At 37.7% G+C, this 21,084-nt stretch overlaps 5 protein-coding genes across 12 annotated transcripts; 3 read left to right on the forward strand and 2 right to left on the reverse strand.

Moving 5' to 3' along the window:
* Window positions 1–308: 308 nt before the first annotated feature.
* On the forward strand, window positions 309–3,035 carry LOC127260605 (serine/threonine-protein kinase PEPKR2-like). Its single transcript, XM_051288426.1, has 3 exons — window positions 309–1,056; window positions 1,355–1,651; window positions 2,432–3,035. The coding sequence occupies exons 1-3, from the start codon at window positions 309–311 to the stop codon at window positions 2,788–2,790; spliced, it is 1,404 nt and encodes a 467-aa protein (XP_051144383.1). The 3' UTR covers window positions 2,791–3,035.
* On the forward strand, window positions 2,959–8,377 carry LOC127260603 (uncharacterized). 5 transcript variants are annotated; one of them, XM_051288425.1, is made up of 5 exons: window positions 2,959–3,082; window positions 3,160–3,221; window positions 3,292–4,604; window positions 4,680–5,091; window positions 5,160–5,653. In XM_051288425.1, the coding sequence occupies exons 3-4, from the start codon at window positions 3,570–3,572 to the stop codon at window positions 5,073–5,075; spliced, it is 1,431 nt and encodes a 476-aa protein (XP_051144382.1). In that variant the 5' UTR covers window positions 2,959–3,082; window positions 3,160–3,221; window positions 3,292–3,569; the 3' UTR covers window positions 5,076–5,091; window positions 5,160–5,653. The 5 variants fall into 5 exon arrangements, 3 of the variants coding, with proteins under 3 accessions (XP_051144382.1, XP_051144381.1, XP_051144380.1); XM_051288424.1 differs by having other exon boundaries at window positions 3,348–4,604; XM_051288423.1 differs by having other exon boundaries at window positions 3,160–4,604.
* A 919-nt stretch (window positions 8,378–9,296) lies between these two features.
* LOC127260581 (root phototropism protein 3-like) lies at window positions 9,297–12,003 on the forward strand. The gene is made up of 3 exons (XM_051288355.1): window positions 9,297–9,657; window positions 9,730–9,799; window positions 9,915–12,003. Exons 1-3 carry the CDS (start codon window positions 9,506–9,508, stop codon window positions 11,805–11,807), a joined length of 2,115 nt encoding a protein of 704 aa, XP_051144312.1. The 5' UTR covers window positions 9,297–9,505; the 3' UTR covers window positions 11,808–12,003.
* A 454-nt stretch (window positions 12,004–12,457) lies between these two features.
* LOC127260582 (transcription factor bHLH143-like) lies at window positions 12,458–16,150 on the reverse strand. Of its 4 annotated transcripts, none has more exons than XM_051288359.1 (5): window positions 15,997–16,150; window positions 14,694–15,346; window positions 14,416–14,572; window positions 13,190–14,334; window positions 12,458–13,080 (listed from the first exon to the last, which is right to left on the reverse strand). In XM_051288359.1, the coding sequence occupies exon 4, from the start codon at window positions 14,316–14,318 to the stop codon at window positions 13,224–13,226; it is 1,095 nt and encodes a 364-aa protein (XP_051144316.1). In that variant the 5' UTR covers window positions 14,319–14,334; window positions 14,416–14,572; window positions 14,694–15,346; window positions 15,997–16,150; the 3' UTR covers window positions 12,458–13,080; window positions 13,190–13,223. The 4 variants fall into 4 exon arrangements, with proteins under 4 accessions (XP_051144316.1, XP_051144315.1, XP_051144313.1 ...); XM_051288358.1 differs by having other exon boundaries at window positions 12,458–13,104; XM_051288356.1 differs by having other exon boundaries at window positions 12,458–14,334.
* Window positions 16,151–18,386: 2,236 nt separating this feature from the next.
* On the reverse strand, window positions 18,387–20,082 carry LOC127260560 (peptidyl-prolyl cis-trans isomerase FKBP12). Its single transcript, XM_051288330.1, has 4 exons — window positions 19,896–20,082; window positions 19,736–19,797; window positions 19,210–19,262; window positions 18,387–18,818 (listed from the first exon to the last, which is right to left on the reverse strand). Exons 1-4 carry the CDS (start codon window positions 20,039–20,041, stop codon window positions 18,717–18,719), a joined length of 363 nt encoding a protein of 120 aa, XP_051144287.1. The 5' UTR covers window positions 20,042–20,082; the 3' UTR covers window positions 18,387–18,716.
* Window positions 20,083–21,084: the final 1,002 nt, after the last annotated feature.

A 21,084-nucleotide genomic window follows, 5' to 3' on the forward strand; every position in this document is an offset into this window, starting at 1 on the left:
TGGGTCGGAGAATAAAATGCAAGAAATCTTTTGCATGGTGACTTGGTAAAGTTCAGAAACTAATTTGTTGTGTTACCTTTATTAGGTTTTGGATGGTGGACTTAGTTAGAGAAACTTGCCCAAGCTGGAGTTTCTCTCTTATCTGTTGTGGATTTAATCTGTGGATTTTGTGATTAATTAATGCTATTAGGTCAGAGTTAGGCGAGGAGCATTTTCTTGGAGTAGTTTTGTTTGTTTAGGTGAAAAAGGATCATTACGTTTTGTATGATTCCTTAAACTAGAGAAAGATCATAGTTATAGGTTGATCGATGGATCGCCTTGGTAAGAAGAGGAAGGGGATTGAGATTGCAGTTTCTTGTCGGAAAGATATTGAGGAGCAAACTTGGTCAGTCCTTAGGCCGCATTTGTCACTAGAAGATTGTTCGAGAAGGAAAAAGAAGTGCAAAGAAGGAATAGTTTCAAAAGTTGCAGACTCAAGCAGAAGTGTTGTTAATGGAGTTGTCACCGCCCCAGCATGTGGGATTACTGGTTCAGAATGTTCGGGTAGAGGTCTTAAGAGAAAGATCGGTTGTATTGATGTTGCCACTCAGTTGGGCCGGAAGAAGAAGATTGACCATGATTACGAGCTAGTGAAAACCATAGGACATGGGAAGTTTGGGTTAGTGATCTTATGTCAGAGCAAGGTAACTGGGGAGGAGTTTGCATGCAAGACTTTGGATAAAGGGGAGGGGATTGTGCACCGTGAAGTGGAGATAATGCAGCACCTCTCTGGGCATACGAGTGTCGTGACGCTGAAGGCAGTCTACGAAGATGCTGAATCTTTCCATCTTGTGATGGAACTATGCTCTGGCGGACGCTTACTTGATCAAATAGCCAAAGAAGGCCTATATTCTGAGCAGAAGGCTGCTAACATTATTAAGGAATTGATGATGGCCATTCGGTACTGCCACAAGATGGGTGTTGTTCACCGAGACATAAAGCCTGAGAATATCCTTCTTACTGCCTCTGGTCAAATGAAGCTTGCAGACTTTGGGTTGGCTGTCAGAATCTTGGATGGTAATACAATACACCACTTTTTATATCACTTATGTTTGGTCTAAACGTTTTATTGTTTGTAGAATGGCATCTATATTCTCATAATACTGATTCCCGTAGTAAGTCAGTTAAGCTGATTGTCCATGACAAATGATGGAGGCTGCGATGATACTTTGTACGAGGCTGTAAAAGATAACATCAGAACATTTCTTCAATAGTGTTAACTAATGTTGTTGAAGCAATTCGGCAAGTTTGTTTGAGTAACTAGCTGAATCTTCATGTCATATTGAGACTCATAGCTTGATTCTTTATGATGCAGGTCAGAGACTGTCAGGTGTTGTTGGAAGTCCTTCTTATGTTGCTCCTGAGGTCCTTGTGGGTAATTATTCGGAGAAAGTGGATATCTGGAGTGCTGGGGTTCTTCTCCATGCACTATTGGTGGGTGTACTTCCATTTCAAGGGGATTCATTAGAAGCTGTGTTTGAAGCTATCAAGAAAGAAAAACTAGATTTTAGGTCCAATTTGTGGAATTCTGTATCACAGCCTGCTCGTCAACTGCTCTCTAAAATGCTTACAAGGAGTGTTTCTGCAAGGCTTACTGCTGATGAGGTTTTGAGTAAGTTATTCCTCCCCAGTAATTTTCTTCTAGGTCATGTTTTACTCATGGAAGCATCGACAACATATATTTGCAGTGCTAGACGTTTTCTAAATGAGATTTAATTTGGGTTCATTGTGTTGATTGCTATTTATTTGAATATGATGTGTTTACTTCTGAGAACTGAAGAAATAATAGTGTTTAGATATGTTACAAGCACCCAAATTCATGTACACGCTAAAGCCAGGGCATATATGTTGTACTATAAATCCAAATCTCATGTATCTGTAGCTTGATGTAACCTCAGGCATGCATGTGTTGAAAGCCTGACTATAACGTCGATTCAGTCGATATGAAGAGATCTAGTCTATTAGAATTTCCATGGTTATCATCAATCTCCTATAATTGTTTTCTTCTTTGTTGACTTTTGTCGCCAACAAATGAAGGTGGCTATTGTTGTATCCCTTGGCTCACTCCTTTTTCTTGTTGATGGTTTCTTCAATAATTTGACAATGAACGACGATTTCAACCTCTAGTCCAATCTTGAGAGTGAAATATCATCCATGTCCAGGATAGTTGTATTGGATGGGATTCAGGAGGATAAACTTGCTTGTATTGCTGCACATAAGGATGTTTTGGGTTTGTGTCAATTTATAGTTATTTGTAATTATTCTTACTGAGAGGAATCATAGTTTCTGTTTCAGAACTTATATGTTTCTATTTATTATTAAAATGATTTTACTACAATTATGATAAGTTTTTCTCATTGATTGAACTGTATTGTTGCTATTCTTCATACAGGACATCCATGGCTTTCTTTCTACACCAAATTGTCAATAAGGACTGCTCCAACTCCTAAGCCAATTAACCATTTACATCTGACTTCGATGCAACTTTCTTGTTTTTGTGGACTGCATTCTGAGAGAAAAAAGATATCATGTGGTAGTCTCAGTGACGACTCTTGTCAAACATTAGCTTTTGCTCATTCAGCTGGTGGTGTTGTTGAAGAAGATGATGGCTTGATTGACATGTTAGCTGTAGCTATTTCCCGTGTTTGTATATCCGCTCCAAAAAGGAGCCGGATATGTAGTCCCCCACAGCCAACCCAACAAGAATGCTCATCTAACTTGAAGACTAGCAACCTCTGTACAGCATTTTGACCACACTGGCCTTTAACTGGTATGGTCTACCTGCTGCCTTTAACTTGGATGAAGCTATAGGTTATGCTAATGATGCCTTGCTACCATAGAAACTATGACCGTGACTAGAGGAATATGTTGAACTAACTTCTTATGTACTTGATCTTGACTGCTGATCGGATACTAGCTATGGATCTTAGTCTTACCCATCCTCGTAAACATGACTGGATCGATTTTCATTTATATAAAACCATGCTTGCTAGTTACTGACGTTTGTGACGATGAAAGTCTGTTGCACTTAAACATAACACAGGTACTGCTGGATGCCAATGCTCGTAGTTGAATGTTGGAATCATATGAAAGTTTTTTTCTTACATACTCTTTTTGTAGAAACTAATGTGCATCGAGGATGAAATTATGTCCGTGCATTAGCCAACTATGTCACTGTGATGGTAGAATCTCTCACTTACATTTGCTTCTTGTAAATATTATCAAACACTAACTTACTGCTCACTCTTTTAGCTAATGTGATGAGTACAGCTTAAGACATGGTTCATGTTACTTGTGGCTTGTAATAGGCTCAAAGCTAAAGCAAATTTCCTCCTCCTTTGGCGTTGACTTTTCTACTCATGGAATTTGATCAGTCTCACAAATCCAGGTAACATTTGATTTCCAGATCCTTAAGTAATAGCTTCTCCTTTTGGCAATCAAATCTTGCACCACATTGAGTTCTCTTGAGATATCTTCTTCAAAATGATTGCCAAATTCAGTCCTCAATCCCTTATGCTCATATTTCAGCCATGAACAAACCTTTATCATCATGCCCTCTTTCTTCACCCAAACTTTCAATCTTCTTCCTAACCCTGTTTGTCATTCTCTTGATTTTCCTCCAAATCCGGTCCCTAAATACACCTCCCATCCCCTCATTTCCGTTGGCACGACAGTGGGAGAAAATAGTCACCAACTCCTGCCTTCCTACTTTAAATGACACTGCCGATAAACTCCGAGAGTCCATCACCTTTCTTCCTCTAAAGGATCTGAGGTATGCCAATGTGGCCATGAAAGGTCACACATGGTTCATGAGCTCCATGTATGACTCTCATGAAGAGGGTGAGGTGCAGTACCAGCAGTTCCCATCAAAGGCCTCTAACGGCCGAGTTCTATGTCTCAAGGGCCGGGATGAACGAGATGGCTCCTGGAACTCGTATGCCCTTGCATGGCCGGATGCCCTGCCTGAAAATGCCACACTGATGAAAGGCATCACCTTTGTGTCATACAATCACTATGACTACTACAACATATGGCACGGCCTGTCGGCCATGATGCCATTTGTTGCATGGCATATAAAGAGCCAATGTGCCGCGCCCAGGAGGTGGATTCTATACCACTGGGGCGAACTGAGGACAAATATGGCACCGTGGGTGGAGACCATGTTGGAAGCCACCTTTGGTGCACCACTTGATATCGGAAAATTCGATGATATTTACAGCCACCATAACAGGTCCAGTGACTATGATGATGATGATGCAACTTGCTTAGAGGAGGCAGTTGTAATGAGGCACAATGAAGGCGGAATGTCGAGGGCGAAGAGAATGGAGGTGTATGATCTGATGAGGTGCAAATCCAGGATGTACTGCAATGTGAGTTCCAGTTCCAGTTCCAAGCAGCAGCAGCAGCAGGGGTTCCACATTGGGATGACCTTGCTGATGAGAAACGGCCCTCGATCCTTCAAGAATGCATCGGCAGTGATCAGTGTCTTTGAGAAGGAGTGCCGCAAGGTGCAGGGCTGCCGGTTGATGGTGGCCTATCCCCACAACCTCACCTTCTGCGATCAGGTACTTGGTTGTGTAATAAGTGTTATCATTTTATGTTATGTCATGTTTTTCTTTTAATTTGATTGGGGCGGGCAGGTGAAGCTTATGAGCTCAACAGACATTCTTGTATCGTCGCACGGTGCGCAGCTGAGCAACATGATCCTGATGGACAGGGATAGCAGCGTTATGGAATTCTTCCCCAAGGGGTGGCTGGAACTTGCGGGGGTGGGGCAGTACGTGCACCACTGGCTTGCCAGCTGGTCTGGGATGGTGCATGAGGGTGCCTGGCGAGACCCCGAGGGGGAGCACTGCCCCTTCCCGGACAAGGACCGGCGGTGCATGTCTGTGTACAAGAATGGTAAGATCGGACACAATGAAACTTACTTCTCTGAGTGGGCAAAAAGAGTGCTGAATGGAGTGGAGCTGAGGAAGAAGAGGGGACTAGCGGCACTGCAAAACAGTCCTGTTTCTGGCCTCTGTGGCTGCAACTGATGATTTGTTAATGATGGTGAGTTTTTGTTTGTGTTTGATTTGATCAAAGTGAGATATTGATTTAATTGTTTTGTTGAAATCCAGGATGAATCAAAACCGTTGATTGTGTGGGGTCAGCAGCACCGTTAATGGTCTGGATCTACTTACTTGCCCCAGAGTTTCTGGACTGCCTGACTGACTGGTTTGACCACTACTCCCTACCTCCCTCCCCCTGTTTGTGTTTTATACTGCACATAATATATAGATAGAGCATTGACAAGAATTATAGGAGCACCAAAGAAAATGATTATTATGTTTATTTATGACAAAAATCAGACAAATTCATGTGTGTTACTGTTACCCCACATTTGAAAAGGGATAAGTAGGTACATTGAACTTAATAATAGGAAGGAAGGTAGGCGACAAGAAGTTTATTAATAGGGCCCCTTTCTTCTTTCTTTGTTAAAGATATAAAATTAATAATAATAAGATTGCCTGGTGGAACGGGACAGACTCTTGTATCTAATTCCAAATTCTAATCAACCAACCACTCTTCACTTTTGTGTCAACCAATATAAATTTAGATAAATAAATCAATAAATAATTCATTCAGCATATCTGCAATCTGCATTACGTAGAGAAGCATTTCTATATTTCGAATTTTGAAAAAAAATTAAATATTCAAAATTTACGTTATATTGACATAGAATTTTTATTTTTTTTTAAAAAAAAGAAATTAGTTGAGATGTTTAGATTTTGGATTTAAGTTTTAAATAGTAAATACATATTGAAATGCGATGCCATAAATCCGAACCAACCAATCCATCTCATTTCAGCAAGTAGCATAGTCCATAGTAGGAGGAGCATGCACGTGATGCTCAATATCAACTAAATAAAATAAAATAAAAATATCAGAGGAGGAGCTGCTACTATGCAGCAAAAGATATCTTTCACACTTTCTTTTGTCTGGTAAGGATGGCATGCGGTGCGGGGTTGGACGGTCATGGTTCAAACCTCCGACCACGTTAGTGCCGCACTTTAGGATAGCAAATACCTTTCACATATGAATAATATATATAGCAAATAATAATAATAATTGGGGTTGGGGACCAAATTGAGAGAGAGGAAGAAAGAGAGGGACAGGCAGGCGTTACGTAGGTCACCACCTTATCCTCATCTGCATTGCCCATTCCATTCCTTTTCTATTCCTTCTTTTAATTCTCTCCGTTTCGTTGCGGATTTTTTTTTTTTTTTTTTTTCATGATTTTACTAATTATTCTTTTTTTTTTTCTTCTAAAATTTAATTTATTTTTATCTTTCTTTTTATTTTTATTATATTAAGATTTAATTCAATCAAAATATTCAAAATATTAATTTACATCACATCAAAATTGTCTATAATTCCCCTATAACTTCGAAACTCAACGTAAATTCACATGTGTTTCGAAACTCAACGTAAATTCACATATGTTTCGAAACTCAATGTAAATGTCTTGTATTTCAAAAATTGCATGACTTTCTTTATACTTTTAAAAATATTACATAAAACTCTTTTTTACATATTTTTGTGTGATGAGAAAATGATTTCTTATCTATATTTCTTGCATGGGATTTCATACAAAAGTATAAGGGCGGCTTTATGCAATTTTTAAAATACAAAAAAATTTACACTGGGTTTCGAAAATTCACGAAAGTTATGAACAATTTTAGCATCTAACTAATAACATATAAAAACATATAATATTTACAAAAATAAACAATTTAACAACTCAACAACAACTAGAAATTAAAAAGAAAAAAAAAGAAAAAGAAAAATACTCTCCTCTGGTGACATCTTTTTGGTAAATTTAATAATTTTAAACATATTTAATAATTATAAATCAATTTAATAAAATTTCAAACTTTTTACGCATGAGATTCATTCAAAACTCTTTTATTTATTGTTGAAATTCATAATATAGGACATGCTAGCTACGATCGCTCTGTTGAGCTCGTGAGTCATTGCTTCTTTTGGCCCCTATAGGGATGTATTCCGCTTTATTACTTTGTGTCATATCTGCTAGGTCTTTAAAGGCACTATCACCAATGCAGATTTGTACGGTCTCTTACCCGTCCTTTCTTGTCTGTGGACTACTATCAGTGTGGACTTTGTCCTAGGCCTTCCCCGCACTCAATGTGCTCATGATTTCATCTTTGTTGTCGTTGATTGATTTTCTAAGATGGTTCATTTCTTTCCATGTAAACAGAACTCTGATGCGGTGCATGTAGTGATTTTATTTTTCAAGATATATTTTATTTACATGATTTACCATTTTTTATTGTTTCAGATTACGACTGACACTTTTTTGGGCATTTTCTGCATTCTCCGTGGCACATGGCCAACATTGAATTTAGCAATGCCTATCACCTTCATACTAATGGCCAAACTGAGGTAGTTAGCCGTTCTTTGGGAAATTTGTTTCGTTGTTTGTTTAGGGATAACTTGAAGACTTGGGATCTAAAATCATGTATTATCGAGTTTTCTCATAATTAGGCTTTGAATCGTAGCACAGATTTCTCCCCTTTTGTGGTGGTTTATGGCTTCGTGCCCCATGCTCCATTGTTCTACTCAATTTTCCATCCACCCTTCCTGCTAATAAATGTGTCGTCGATCTCATCAAGAAGATCCAACAGATTCATGCTACAACACATGCCCGCTTGAAAGCTTCAAACTCTAAGTATAAAGATGTTGCTGATGAAAAGTGACACAATATTAAGTTTGAAGTTGGTAATTTTGTTTGGGCTATCCTTGCTAAGGACCGCTTTCATGCCCAAAAGAATAGTAAGTTGGCATCTCGAAAAATAAACTATTGAAATCACGGAGAAAATTAATCCTTCGCCTTATGGATCATATTTGCATCTCTGACATATTCAATTTTAAGCACCTAGTCCCTTACTACGGCGATAACTCCGATGGAGATGAAGTTGTGTTCGATTCGAGGGTGAATCGTTTTGAAGAGAAGGATAATGATGAAGATGTCACTCAATACTTGAAAAAGATCGATCCAATTATTTAGTACTTTAATCTTTTATTTTATTATAGACCCAAATATATTGGATTTTTGTTATTGGCCTTATTTGCTTTTCCCTTAGTATTTATAGTTGGAAGATCGATAATAGTTTATCCCATTTGAGTCAAAATTCTTCGTTAATGTATGTGCTTCCCTCCATCATTTTGCAATCAAGGAGCAGATAGGATTTGTTTCTTTAGGGGCTTTAGTGTATTGTTTGTTGAGATGAAGTTGGATGCTGTAAATTATCCACAACTTTCTTGTAAATTAATTATTTGATGTAATAGGTTTGGTTATGACTTATGAATCAGCTGGTTTGCATCTATCTAGTCTTTGACTTCGATCTAACTTTTTGATATTTGTCCACAATTGCGAATGAATAATGACAAGTGCAATATATGAGATACATCGGCCTAAAACAATTCAAAATTTCTAGCATGACTCGGGTGTATTTTTGCAAACTCTAATCATCATCACCATATCTTTATGTAATTTTTTATGCATGCATGCATAACTGGTTAATTCCTTGTAGTAATAACAATGTCAATCATTCAAATTCCACCCCCCAAAAATCGATAATACTGGCAGCTAGTTTAGTTTAGTTTTTGTAGGTGTACACAACACAAAATACAAATGCTACAATAATAGATAGAATCCAAAAAATTAAACATGAAGAAGAAGAAGAATGGCAGATTGGCCTAACAGTAACAGTATGAGACAGAACAGACAGACAGAGAGACAGACACGGTGGTAGACAGGTCAAGCAGGCCCCCCCCACCCCTCAATTTTTTGCATTACAGCTATGCTCTCTCTCTCTCTCTCTCTGTGAAATTTCACTTGGAATGGACAGCAAAAACAAACAATCAGTTTAAAAGACTGGGTGGGTTCATTCCAAAATCCCCATATTCATTCATTCATTAATAAGCACTGTAACCCCAACCCTCCCTCATTCATTCATTCAAGACTTGAAGAAGAAGAAGAAAAGGATAGATGTTCCTCAATTATGAAAGATATGCATATGCATATATCCATATATAGAATAGAAAAGAAAAGAAAAGAAAAGAAAAGAAGGATCCACACACACACAGTCACAATTAATTGGTTGATTGATTAATACTACCCTACCCTACCCCACCCTACCCTACCCTACCCTACCTATCAATTACTTTTATTGAAACCAGATACACACACATGCATATTACTACAATAAGAGTGAAGTATTTCCCATCCCATGTGGGCTTCTTCTTCTCATCCCATCCCAATCCCAAATATGCATCCTACTATTATCATTCTTTTGGATCCCTTTCCCATCTATCCATCTATCTTCCTCCCCATTCTTCTTCTTCACCTCCAAATAAATCATTTTTCCTCGTCCTCGTCCTCTTCATCATCATCATAATCATGTGGGAATCAGAATCGGAATCCATGCGGGACTATGGAAATGGAGGAGGAGTCCTGTCAGGTAATTCCAGGCCTACTGCTTCTCTGCCTGTGCCTGTAACTGTAACTGGCACCCTCCTCAATGATGGCTTCGAGCAAAGAGGCCTCTCCTGGTATGTCATGGCTTCCCTACTCTACCACAATCTTCTATTTCCATTATTAATCTTTTCTGCTTCAATCTGCAGGTATGTCTCCACTGACATTCCCAGCGATCTTCTTGTCCAAATTGGAGACGTCAGTTTCCACCTCCACAAGGTATATATAATAATACTATCATATATAATATAACACTCCTTACTTACATCACATACTAACACTGTCACTCTCTGTCTATGGCTATGGCGATTCAATTGGCAATTGGGAGTGACAGTACCCTCTCCTCTCACGAAGCGGGAAGATGAACAGACTCGTCTACGACTCCCGCGAACCCAATTCCCATTTCCGGCTCGACGACCTCCCCGGCGGCCCCGAAGCCTTCGAGCTCGCCGCCAAGTTCTGCTACGCCGTCGCCGTCGACCTCACCGCCGCCAACATCTCCGGCCTCCGGTGCGCCGCCGAGTACCTGGAGATGACCGAAGATCTGGAAGAAGGCAACCTCATCTTCAAGACGGAGGCCTTCCTCAGCTACGTCGTCCTCTCCTCCTGGCGCGACTCCATCCTCGTCCTCAAGACCTCCGAGAACCTCTCCCCCTGGGCCGAGAATCTTCAGATCGTCCGCCGCTGCAGCGAATCCATCGCCTGGAAGGCCTGCGCCAATCCCAAGTCCATCCGCTGGCACTACACCGGAAAACCGTCCCTCCGATCATCTTCTTCATCCTCCAGCCCCAAATGGACCCACAACAACAGCAACGATCCCTCCACCAGCCCTAGCCGGACCGCCGCCGCCGCCGCAGTCCCGCCGGACTGGTGGTTCGAGGACGTCTCCATTCTCAGAATCGACCACTTCGTCCGCGTCATCACCGCCATTAAAGTCAAAGGCATGCGCTACGAGCTCATCGGCGCCGCCATCATGCACTACGCCGCTAAATGGCTCCCCGGATTAACCAAAGACGGCGGCGCCGACGGAGGCAGCAGCAGCTCCGACAACACAGCCTGGAAAGGCGGCCTGCACATGATCGTCGCCGGCAACAGGGAGGAGCCGCCGGCGCCGGCGCCGGCAACCCAGGCAAAGGATCAGCGCATGATCGTCGAAAGCCTGATCAGCATAATCCCGCCGCAAAAAGACAGCGTGTCGTGCAGCTTCCTCCTGCGGCTCCTCCGAATGGCGAACATGCTGAAAGTGGCTCCGGCGCTGGTGACGGAGCTGGAGAAGCGCGTGGGTATGCAGTTCGAGCAGGCGACGCTGTCGGATCTCCTCATCCCTTCTTACAGCAAGACCGACACCATGTACGATGTCGATCTCGTCCAGCGCCTCCTCGAACACTTCCTCGTCCAGGAGCAATCCCAATCCCATTCCCAATCCTCCAGCCCCACCAGACATCATCACCATCAACATCATCATCAAGACACCAAAATGTACGATAATCTCCAGAGATCATCCACCAATCCCAACGCCAAAATGCGCGTCGCCAGGCTCGTCGACAGCTACCTCACCGAGGTTTCCCGCGACCGCAACCTGTCCCTGACGAAATTCCAGGTCCTTGCCGAGGCTCTTCCCGAATCAGCAAGAACCTGCGACGATGGACTCTATCGAGCAGTCGATTCCTATCTCAAGGCGCATCCGACATTGACAGAGCACGAGCGGAAGAGGCTGTGCCGGGTGATGGACTGCCAGAAGCTCTCGATCGACGCCTGCATGCACGCAGCGCAGAACGAGAGGCTCCCGTTAAGGGTCGTCGTGCAGGTCCTGTTTTCCGAGCAGGTGAAGATCAGCAACGCGATCGCCAGCAGCAGCGCAGTCAAGGACAGCACCGGCGACTACAGTTACCAGCCAATGGTGACGAATCGGAAGACCCTTCTAGAAGGTACGCCCCAGTCATTCCAAGAAGGATGGGCCGGGGCGAAGAAGGACATCAATACACTGAAGTTCGAGCTCGAGAGCTTGAAGGCCAAGTATCTTGAGCTCCAGAACGACATGGAGACGTTGCAGAAACAGTTCGACAAGGTGAGCACAAAGCCTAAGCAATCTTCGGGGTGGGCGTCGGGGTGGAAGAAGCTGAGCAAGCTTGCAAAAATGACGGAGAGCAACGAACAAGCGAGTCAAATGGCGAATACGGATCAACCTAGGAAGGGTCCGAGACGATGGAGGAATTCGATCTCCTAATCTTGCGGGCTATGTCAAGATTCGATTTTGATTCCGACTTTGATCTCAGGGTACTCAAAGAAAGTAGTATTGTGATGCTATATAGAGTTCTGATTGATTATGGTCTTGTGTGTATTGTGGTCTGTTTAGGTAGTTTGGAATGCGTTTCCCTACATACTTTACTCACTATCTTTATAAGAAAACATTCATTCTTTTAGTACTCATGTCAAGAATGGAGAAAGGACTGTAGAGCAAAAATATCATTAGAACTATGGACATATTCAAGAAAAGCAAATACAATTAATAATAAGAATGGTAATGGACAAGTAAGTCCCAAGTCACATCAGATTTTTAAAAAGGCTACAGTCCCAAGAACAGAAAATACTCTTCATCATTAATTATAGCAAGGATTCTCAAATGTAATGTAACAAACAAAGACAACCCATGAGAAGAAGCATAACGGATGTGTTATTTTGTGTATTTTACCACAAATTTTTATATTACATCAATATTATACTACAAATTTATTTTACATTCAAAATATCACATTAATATTTACTTATATCAAATACAACAACTATTCAAATTCAACCAATTTTTTACTGTTCAAAAGTCCAAAGCCCAAAACTAAAACCTAGAGACAAACACACCCAATGATAAAAGATAAAAGGTAGAAGAAAGCAGTAAGGTCGTAGTAGAATGCAGTAAGTGTATGATTACAGGTACAACTGGCAACAGCAGAGTATATTCATTACAACCACAGGACCAAACCAGAAAAAGACACACAAAAGGAAATAAAAAAGGGAATTACAATACAACCTCCAACCAACCACCACACAAACACAATCCCACCCCACAAGTAGAAGTAGAAGAAGAAGAGAAGATACAACAAAGATCAAGATTTGGACATGGATTGGATCTAACAAATCCATCATGAGTGGTGGGAAGAAAGACAACGATTTTCAAGGCAAACAGAAACAAACAATAATTATGATAATAAATAAAAATAAATATAAAAAAAAAAAAAAAAGCAAAGGCAGGCAGAAATGGGAAGGGAATGGAGTGGTGGGACCAAATCCCTAATCACCAGACGCGCATGCTCGCAATTCATGGTGTTTTGAGCAAAAGGGGCCATCTCATTTACAGCACACCACAAAAGGATATATAATACATAATCATTTCAAGTCAACAATAATAGCCCCATTTTTTTGCTGAAATAAAGAAGAGGAGGAGTGAGTAAAGAAAGAACCTTTTAAGTTTCATCCCCCCATTAAGCTGCGGCTTTATTGGTATGCTGAAGCACGATTAGAGATAAAAGCTGGGTAAAGGTCGATGCATAAAGGAAAAGTTACCTTTAGTACTTTGAAATCCCATCAATAACTTTGATTAAAAAACATGCTTACTAGTGCCTTCTTGCTTCCCCCACAGCTCTGATGATTATTCGAACAGATCGGGAAGTGGGGAGCTCAGTTGGAGGGATTCTGCTTCGGCTTTCATTGATTTTAAGTACACGATTGCCTCGTCAATTACAGAGAGTGGATCGTTGACGCTCAGTCCGGGAATGATGCTTGCCAAGGTCGACAGTGCTTCACGAATTTTAAGCTTCTTAGCCCTCTTATGCAAGTCGGTGTCGTGGGGGTTGTAATAACCAGCGCAGCTAGACTCCACATCATCATCCTCGTAACAGTGTGACACAGGCTGGCTCATCGGATTTTTGGCATTGGCCAATGATGATTTCTTGTACTTGCCATCAAGCAATCTTCGCCTTTTTGGCAACTCATCAGAATTCAGCACTTCTGTGAGTTCCTCCTCATGTAATTCGTTGTCTTTGGTGCATTCCTCCTCAATAATGAATGGGGAGTGCCCCGTGCTGGTTACTTCATCATTCTCCCCATCATCATCGCCATCATCATCATCATAATCGCTATCAGAGTAGAGCAAAGCATTGATTTCTTCAGTATCTTCACGCATCTCACCTTCTCCCTCAATCAAATCATTTTCGCCCCAATTTTCTATAAAATCCTGCTCCGTCAAGAATTGGCTATCCATCCGCATCGGAATTTTGTCACACTGGCCACTAGCAATAGCAGGACTCTTGGAGGCCAAAGTTTGATTCCCGGGACGAAAGGATTGGCTAAAGAACAATCTTGTGTGACTCCCAGACTGATCAAAAATAAGAAACCGTTTCTGAGGAGCACAGGAAGCATTAATCACCTTATCTGAGACATCAAACTCATAGGGCAAAGCACATTGTGCCTTGTTCGGATATATTCTTCCAGTGGGGTTTGAGATATTGCAATACGGAACATCCAATTTCAAAACCCCACCAACTGTATCTTGCTGTCCTGCATTCAGGCCATGGAAATCGGAAGTATAGAATCCAGGAAAATCAGCACTGGAGGTGCGCATTGCAGGAGGCACGCACGGGAATTGAGTGAATGATTCGTGCTTGAGAAGTGCCATGTAATCCAAATTGGAAGAATTTCGAGCAGAGGCCTTCTGATTTGTCTGAGATTCTTTGGCTGCAAACATTCAGCCAAAATGCAACCTGGAACATGATTCAGACGGCCATTATAAAACACATCAAAAATTAATCAAGATAACTATAGTTAATGTAGAAAATCCGTACCAGGGTAATGCTTGTATGTATTAATAATTAGGATAGTCTCAGTGATATATTACTTTCTGATATGCTAAACAAAACAAGGGAAATAACTTGATGCAACAAACGGAAACTTGGGACCAATCTACGTTACGGGCTTCAACAACTGACGGAAATACTCAGCCTGCAGAAGAAAACCATAATGAAATTCATAAGTTTTGCCAATCACGCAACAACATTGACTTAGCAATCAACAGGACCAATAACTATTATAAACAAAGCTCCAAGAACTTCGAATAACAAACCTGGCAATTTTGTAAAGGTTGAAAGCATGCTATGATTTTAACTATAATGGTTGTTCCCCCAGCAATCCCATTCTCGTGTTTGAGTGCCCTAAATCTCGTCTGGCTTGCTGCTTGGCACACCATAACTACTTTTGATCCTCTAAATGAACTTCAGAAGGGAGATTCTAATGAGATACAAACAGCTACACAGAAGAAGGAGGATCCTGGTAAAAACTAGGTTGAAGGTGCTTGGATATTACTAATCTATTTGACTAAGAAAAACCCGACCAAATTCAAAGCTCACAGAAAGGAAACAAAACGACAGTGGACTTGAATAATTAAAAACAACTTGCTGATGAAGATCGGACGTGCTACTACACGTTTGGTCAAATCAGTGGTTGAATGTTCTTATAGAATATAGAAAAAGCAAACTAAGAAAGGGAAGTGATTGGATCCCATGGATAACTCTGAATGGTGAAATTTCTTGGTGTAAACAAAGAATTGGTTCTGCTTTGGTCGGATCAACAAAAGAAAAGAAACTTATAGAATAACCCTGCAATACAGATTCAATGAAATAACGTGTCGAAACACATCAATGGATAAACCCAGCCACATATTGGTCACTACTCTTCAGATCCAGTAGAACATAGTCGCATTTGGAGACGACAAAGCACCTGAAACACGAAAATATAAGTGAAACGAAGAACTGGAGATAAAAACAGGGTGCTTATTTATTCCTGTAGCCTGTAAGTAATGTGAACATTCTCTGTACAAAAAAGCATGGATTTTATAAAAGGCAATTAAAAAAATCCCATAGTCAAACAATTCCTGTTTCACTTTTGTCCTCCACATCGAATCTTCATCCCAACAAGGTCTTTTTCCACTTTATCTTCTAGATCACAAAAGATTCGCCTGTCGAGCATGTTCGCTCGCAAAATACTTTATTAAAATTAGGGTTTCCCCACAATCGTCAAAACTCGCACAGAAACCAGAGACTTCAAGCACTCAGTTGCGACAAAAACAAAACAAAATATAAAATAGTACAAACACAATGCACTCAATTGTAAACAAGCAACAAAAACCCGTCGAACGCCCCTCTCCAAGTACCATTAAACCAATCATTTTCGAAGAGTGGAAGCTTACTAAGCAGATCCAGCCTTAAAAAGCATCGAATTCTCAAAAATTCATTACCAATTTCGTGGCTACCAAGAAAAAGCATCCCATTCACATCAAGGTAAAAGAAAATCAAGAAGTTGGGGGCAAACAGAGAGAGGGTTGATTTTTCCTCCTCGCAAGTCCAGGAAAGAGGACGCGTAGAGCTTACACAGATCGTGGAGCGAGAGATGAACAGCGCAGAGCGTTGATTTGGAGCAGAGACAGTGATGATGCGAGGAACAGTGGAGTGAGGTGTGGTGTAGTGGAATAGGAATAGGAATAGGAATAGGATAGCAGGTGAAAGTAAGCACCATTGATTTAGGGATTGCTGTGATTATATAACCAAATTTTGGTGACCAAAATGCCCCTGCTTTTATATTCTCAACATTAATTTACAGTGAGTGGAGGCAGGGCAGGTATAATTATGAAAGGGTTGTTTGTTATGTTTTTTGCTGTAGTTAGTAGGAATTTAATCCGTGTATTTACTACTTTTATTATTATTATTATTATTATTATTATTATTATTATTTAAATAAAATCATACTAAATAATAGTAGTATTTAAAATAAATACTCCCTAGTATCTATATATTCATGTATTTTTTTCACGGAGTTTTAAAAAAAATTAAAAAAAAGAAAAGACTAAATTAACTTATTAGTCATATATGATATAAAGATAACGACATATGTAATATATTGTAAATTGAAATGATATTTGTAATGTTAGGTAAATAATACAATTACTAAATAAATAAAATGGATACTTTATTATGGAACGGACCAAAATAAAAAAATTAATAAATGGTTAAGGGACTGAGGGAGTATATATAATAAATTTTATGAAATTAAATATTAAAAAATAAAATATTTAAATTAAATTAAATTAAATTTGTTCAAATAATTATTTTGAAAATAATAAATTTGAAATGAAAATTAAATTGGGTTGTTCCCCAATATTTTTTTTTAAGCTATAATTTCCTATAAATATATAAGAAAATATCGAAAAAATTGTTCCCCGGCCAAACCATGTGTGGTCAAGGAAGACTTGAGAGGACTGTGGTTTGAACCCATTATCTTATAATCAAAAGTTCATCTTCAAACTACACTACAGGGCTATTCTTTGTAGTACATGAAACAAATATAGTGATAATACAAAGAAAAAAAAAATTGTAAAAACAAATAAACAGTTTTATTTGAAAAAATATATATGTGTTCTTTTCTAGTTTAATTTATTGCTATGATTATTACTATTTGGATAGTAATTCGAATGCAATATTGTAAAATAGAATCATGATTTTTTATAGGAATTTTGACCATTGTATTATATAAACATATGGTCATATATAGTTAAAAAAATCAAAATAACAGAGTTATTTAATATATAAGATAAGATGTGTTTTTTTTTTAAAAAAAATATATCCAATAATTAAAAAATTTAATATATTATAGATATTTATTATTTTTATATTACATACATAATTCTCTGTACTACCTCATACATTGAATGTTCATTAACATTTTTCCTAATATATTTTCGAATATTAAAAGAAATTCAAATATACATATACTCACAATATGTATGATATATGTAGTATATGCATTTAAAAAAAAATAAAAATTTAATATAAAATATTATTTTTTATATTATCGATATAATTTTTAAATTTGATATTAAAAATACATGCGCATCCGAGCAGGTGTGGGTTTCCATATTAAAATAATAATAATAATAATAATAATGGAAATATAATTGACAATTATAAAATAAAATTACCAAAATATTAATAATCTTAAATAAATGTAAAAATATTTTATTATCTACTATATTGTAGAGTAAAATTAGTAATATGTTAATAAAAACATTTGCTTGATTTTGGTTTCAATCATATAATAAAAATATATTATTTTCGTTTCTAAAGTATCAATAAATTCTATAAAAATCAAAACACAATTATAATTATTTAATGTAATATTTTAAATAAAAAAATTTAAATTTAATAACTGCTTAAATGTGATAAACAGAAAATATAAAAATAATATTTAAAATAAAAATTAAATTTTAATTCAATAAATTTTATGAAAAAAAAAAAAAAAAAAAACTCACAATACCTATTTAAAACCTTAAAATAAGTTCCAGTGACATTGGTCGTAAGGTTTACCTGTAACTGTTAAGAATTATTCACTAACATAGCTAAATGATTATATATGTGTAAAAAGATAATTTAAATACATTAGGCTTGTTTTGCTATCAAGTCTAAAAATAAAAATAAAAATAAAAATAAATGAAGAGCTAAGTCAGACATCACATACCCAAACCCCAACTGTCTCTTTCTCTTTGACAAATTCTCTTCTAATAACTTTTTAAAATTAGTTTTGCACAAACATTATAATAAATAGTATTTCAGATGTCACAAGCAATACTTCAATATAAATAAATTATAACCAAACAAAAAACAAAATATTTCTTTCTCTCTTACATGAAAAAAAAATAATAATAAATAAATAAATTCAAACCCAAAAAACCTCAAAACACCTATAGCATCTAAAACACCCCAAAATGAATCCAATCCAATCAAATCAAATCCATATTATTATTAAAGAATTGTCTTCGTGAACATAATTGTCATGTTTGTGACGAAATCAGCACACCAAATGTCATTTAAATAAGCAGAGAACATTCATATAATATTCAGTTGTTCTTGAGGCTGACTAACTGCTCAGATTTAAAAAAACATCAAATCTGTCCAAGATTGTGATCAATAATGCATCCAAATGAATGCACTAAATCAACCATAATGTTAATAATAGCAAAACATTCAGACAGATTATTATTTAAGACACACAATAATGCAACTAACCAGACAGCCTCCTTCTGCCGAGCTTGTGTTCTTCACTCAGCACGCAAAACTTCGATCTCAAAAACCAGAGTCGAGTTGGGTTGGATGCCCCACGCCGGGAACCCGCTTGGTCCATAGGCGTAGTCAGGAGAGCACTGCAGTGTTAAGTAAATTATTTTCAACACAAACTCACTAAAACAGTAGAAAGAAAGATACTGTAAATTTAAACTGCAGTGTAGTAAGGTTCGTTGAAGAAACAAGAAAAGGGACGATAAAAATTACAACTTCAAATGCTTTGAATCATTTTAGCACAATTTTCTTTGCAGAAAGCATATCAAATTGATGACAAGATCATGAAGCACAGGTGTAACTCATTTTGGCTTAGCTGCTTTTGTTATGGAAGCCAATTTGCTGAACGAGTTAGCCGAAATTGAGATACCTGATGATTTCTAGCTATATCATTTTCATTATCTTGTTGAAAATAAAAGCTATTGTCATTGCAGAACTTGAGCAATTTGTTAACACACAAGGATGTTCAAACATTACCCGTAATCGAGCAACCTCTCCCACTTGCATCCCTAGCACACCTTCATCCCATCCTGCATCATTTATACACCAAATGCAATCCAGGGTTAGCAACAAAATGTCTGCAAGTGCAGCTGGCATTTGTAATCCCAAACACAGAAACACAATCATGTCATTCAAGATCCAGCAACACTCAAGCTAAGCAAGTTTGGTGTAAAAATTGTTGCAAAAATTCAAAATTCTTCCCAAATCAATGCCTTCACAGTATGAACCCTAGGTTGGACTCCGATTAAGCAAAGAGTGACACATCAAGCTGATTTGGTAAGAGAATTTGTTCATCAAAACTTTACTAATCAATTTTCATGTATTCACAGAACGCAACAGCGTAGAGCTATTCAATTACAGGGATAAAAGAAAAAAAGAGAGAGAATTCGTAATTAAATTCTCAAATCACCCAAAGAAGAATACACTAAACACGATCAAACATAACGAAGAGCGAAAACACAACCAATTTTAACAAATATCGATTTCACTTCATTATAATTACCTTTGATAACGCTGCCCTTGCCGATTTTGAAAGTGAAAGGCTGCTGCCCTGGATCCTTGGTGCTATTGCAACAAATTCAAATTAAAATCCAAATCGACATTTCCACCACACACAATCAATACTACGCGGAGAAAAACCACCAAAACACAAAACAACCTACCTCCAGAATTTCTGCGCAAGATCGCCATTCTTGCCGAAACCAGTGCAGTGGACTGTGACGTTTTGACCTACAGCAGGCTTCGGACCGGTGCCGGCTCTCAAGACCTCCTTCTCTACCCCCATTGCTCTGATCGGATGAGCTAACATTCACTCGCAATCTCGCCGTTTTTACTCGTTAGGGTTTACTGTTTAGCGCATTCGGTTAAGTCGGTCGCTCATTTCAACGCACGTGCATCACGTGACTTAGATATTTATTAATATAACATATTTATATATTAAATGCTGACATGGCTATGTTGAATTTTATTTTGGTATTCTAATAAATAAAAAGTTAACACCGAAAATAGAGTTGAAATGTTAATTATTTTATTTTTGTCCCATCTTACTTAACACCATAATATATACTAATTTTCTTTTTAATCTTCTCACCTTGACATATTTATATTTTTTTATTTCTAGTAAACTATATTCATTTATTTAATAAATATAGATCTAACTAATTAATTCAATATCATGTAACATGTAGGATTATTCAATCATTTATTTTATTAAATAAACAAATATTAATCTAATTTTTTTTATCAGTCTTTAAAATTTTCAATTATAAAATCAATTTATATTAATTATAAATATAAATTCTTTAATATTATATAATATTTTGTTTGTCCAAACTTTTTTTATACCATTCTCCATAATATATTTTATTCTCTTCGAATATCAATATTTAATATAAAATATTATTTTTTATATATATATCATTTGCTATACTTTACATTAAAAAAAATAATAATAATTCAAATCAAAACATTAAGAAACAAACCCTTATTATTTACAAAATAATATTAATATTGTATAGATTTTAAAAAATGTAACAATCAAAAGAAAATTGATGTGGTCGTTTAAGTGATTGGCCCAGTGGTGTGGGCTAGACCCCGACCCTCCCGATCATAGGTCACCTGTCACACAAAATTCGCTTATAATTTGTCTGTCGGGTCTAGTTTGCAATTAGATTCGGTCGAAAATTTACCTAATCTGTACTTTCGGTAGCGGCTGTAGATTCGCAAGTCATGAAAAAAATTGATGTGTAGAAAACAAATTAAAGAGATAATTTTAATCATAAATTTTTTTAATTATGTTTAGATAGAAGTTTTGAAATTTTAAATATTTTTTTAAATAGTAAAATTTAAGTA

Source organism: Andrographis paniculata, unplaced genomic scaffold (assembly GCF_009805555.1).
Source record: "Andrographis paniculata isolate CXL003 unplaced genomic scaffold, ASM980555v1 Contig62END, whole genome shotgun sequence".
NCBI lineage: Eukaryota > Viridiplantae > Streptophyta > Magnoliopsida > Lamiales > Acanthaceae > Andrographis > Andrographis paniculata.

Excerpts from the sequence above, each read along its gene's own strand:
- LOC127260605 (XM_051288426.1), top strand. The coding sequence starts at position 309 with ATGGATCGCCTTGGTAAGAAGAGGAAGGGGATTGAGATTGCAGTTTCT. Across the intron at positions 1,057-1,354 it reads GGCTGTCAGAATCTTGGATG|GTCAGAGACTGTCAGGTGTT; the intron begins GTAATACAATAC and ends TTTATGATGCAG. Across the intron at positions 1,652-2,431 it reads TACTGCTGATGAGGTTTTGA|GACATCCATGGCTTTCTTTC; the intron begins GTAAGTTATTCC and ends TTCTTCATACAG.
- LOC127260603 (XM_051288423.1), top strand. The coding sequence starts at position 3,570 with ATGAACAAACCTTTATCATCATGCCCTCTTTCTTCACCCAAACTTTCA. Across the intron at positions 4,605-4,679 it reads ACCTCACCTTCTGCGATCAG|GTGAAGCTTATGAGCTCAAC; the intron begins GTACTTGGTTGT and ends TGGGGCGGGCAG.
- LOC127260581 (XM_051288355.1), top strand. The coding sequence starts at position 9,506 with ATGTGGGAATCAGAATCGGAATCCATGCGGGACTATGGAAATGGAGGA. Across the intron at positions 9,658-9,729 it reads GAGCAAAGAGGCCTCTCCTG|GTATGTCTCCACTGACATTC; the intron begins GTATGTCATGGC and ends TTCAATCTGCAG. Across the intron at positions 9,800-9,914 it reads TCAGTTTCCACCTCCACAAG|TACCCTCTCCTCTCACGAAG; the intron begins GTATATATAATA and ends TGGGAGTGACAG.
- LOC127260582 (XM_051288359.1), bottom strand. The coding sequence starts at position 14,318 with ATGTTTGCAGCCAAAGAATCTCAGACAAATCAGAAGGCCTCTGCTCGA.
- LOC127260560 (XM_051288330.1), bottom strand. The coding sequence starts at position 20,041 with ATGTTAGCTCATCCGATCAGAGCAATGGGGGTAGAGAAGGAGGTCTTG. Across the intron at positions 19,798-19,895 it reads CTTGCGCAGAAATTCTGGAG|CACCAAGGATCCAGGGCAGC; the intron begins GTAGGTTGTTTT and ends TTGTTGCAATAG. Across the intron at positions 19,263-19,735 it reads CAAGGGCAGCGTTATCAAAG|GATGGGATGAAGGTGTGCTA; the intron begins GTAATTATAATG and ends TAAATGATGCAG.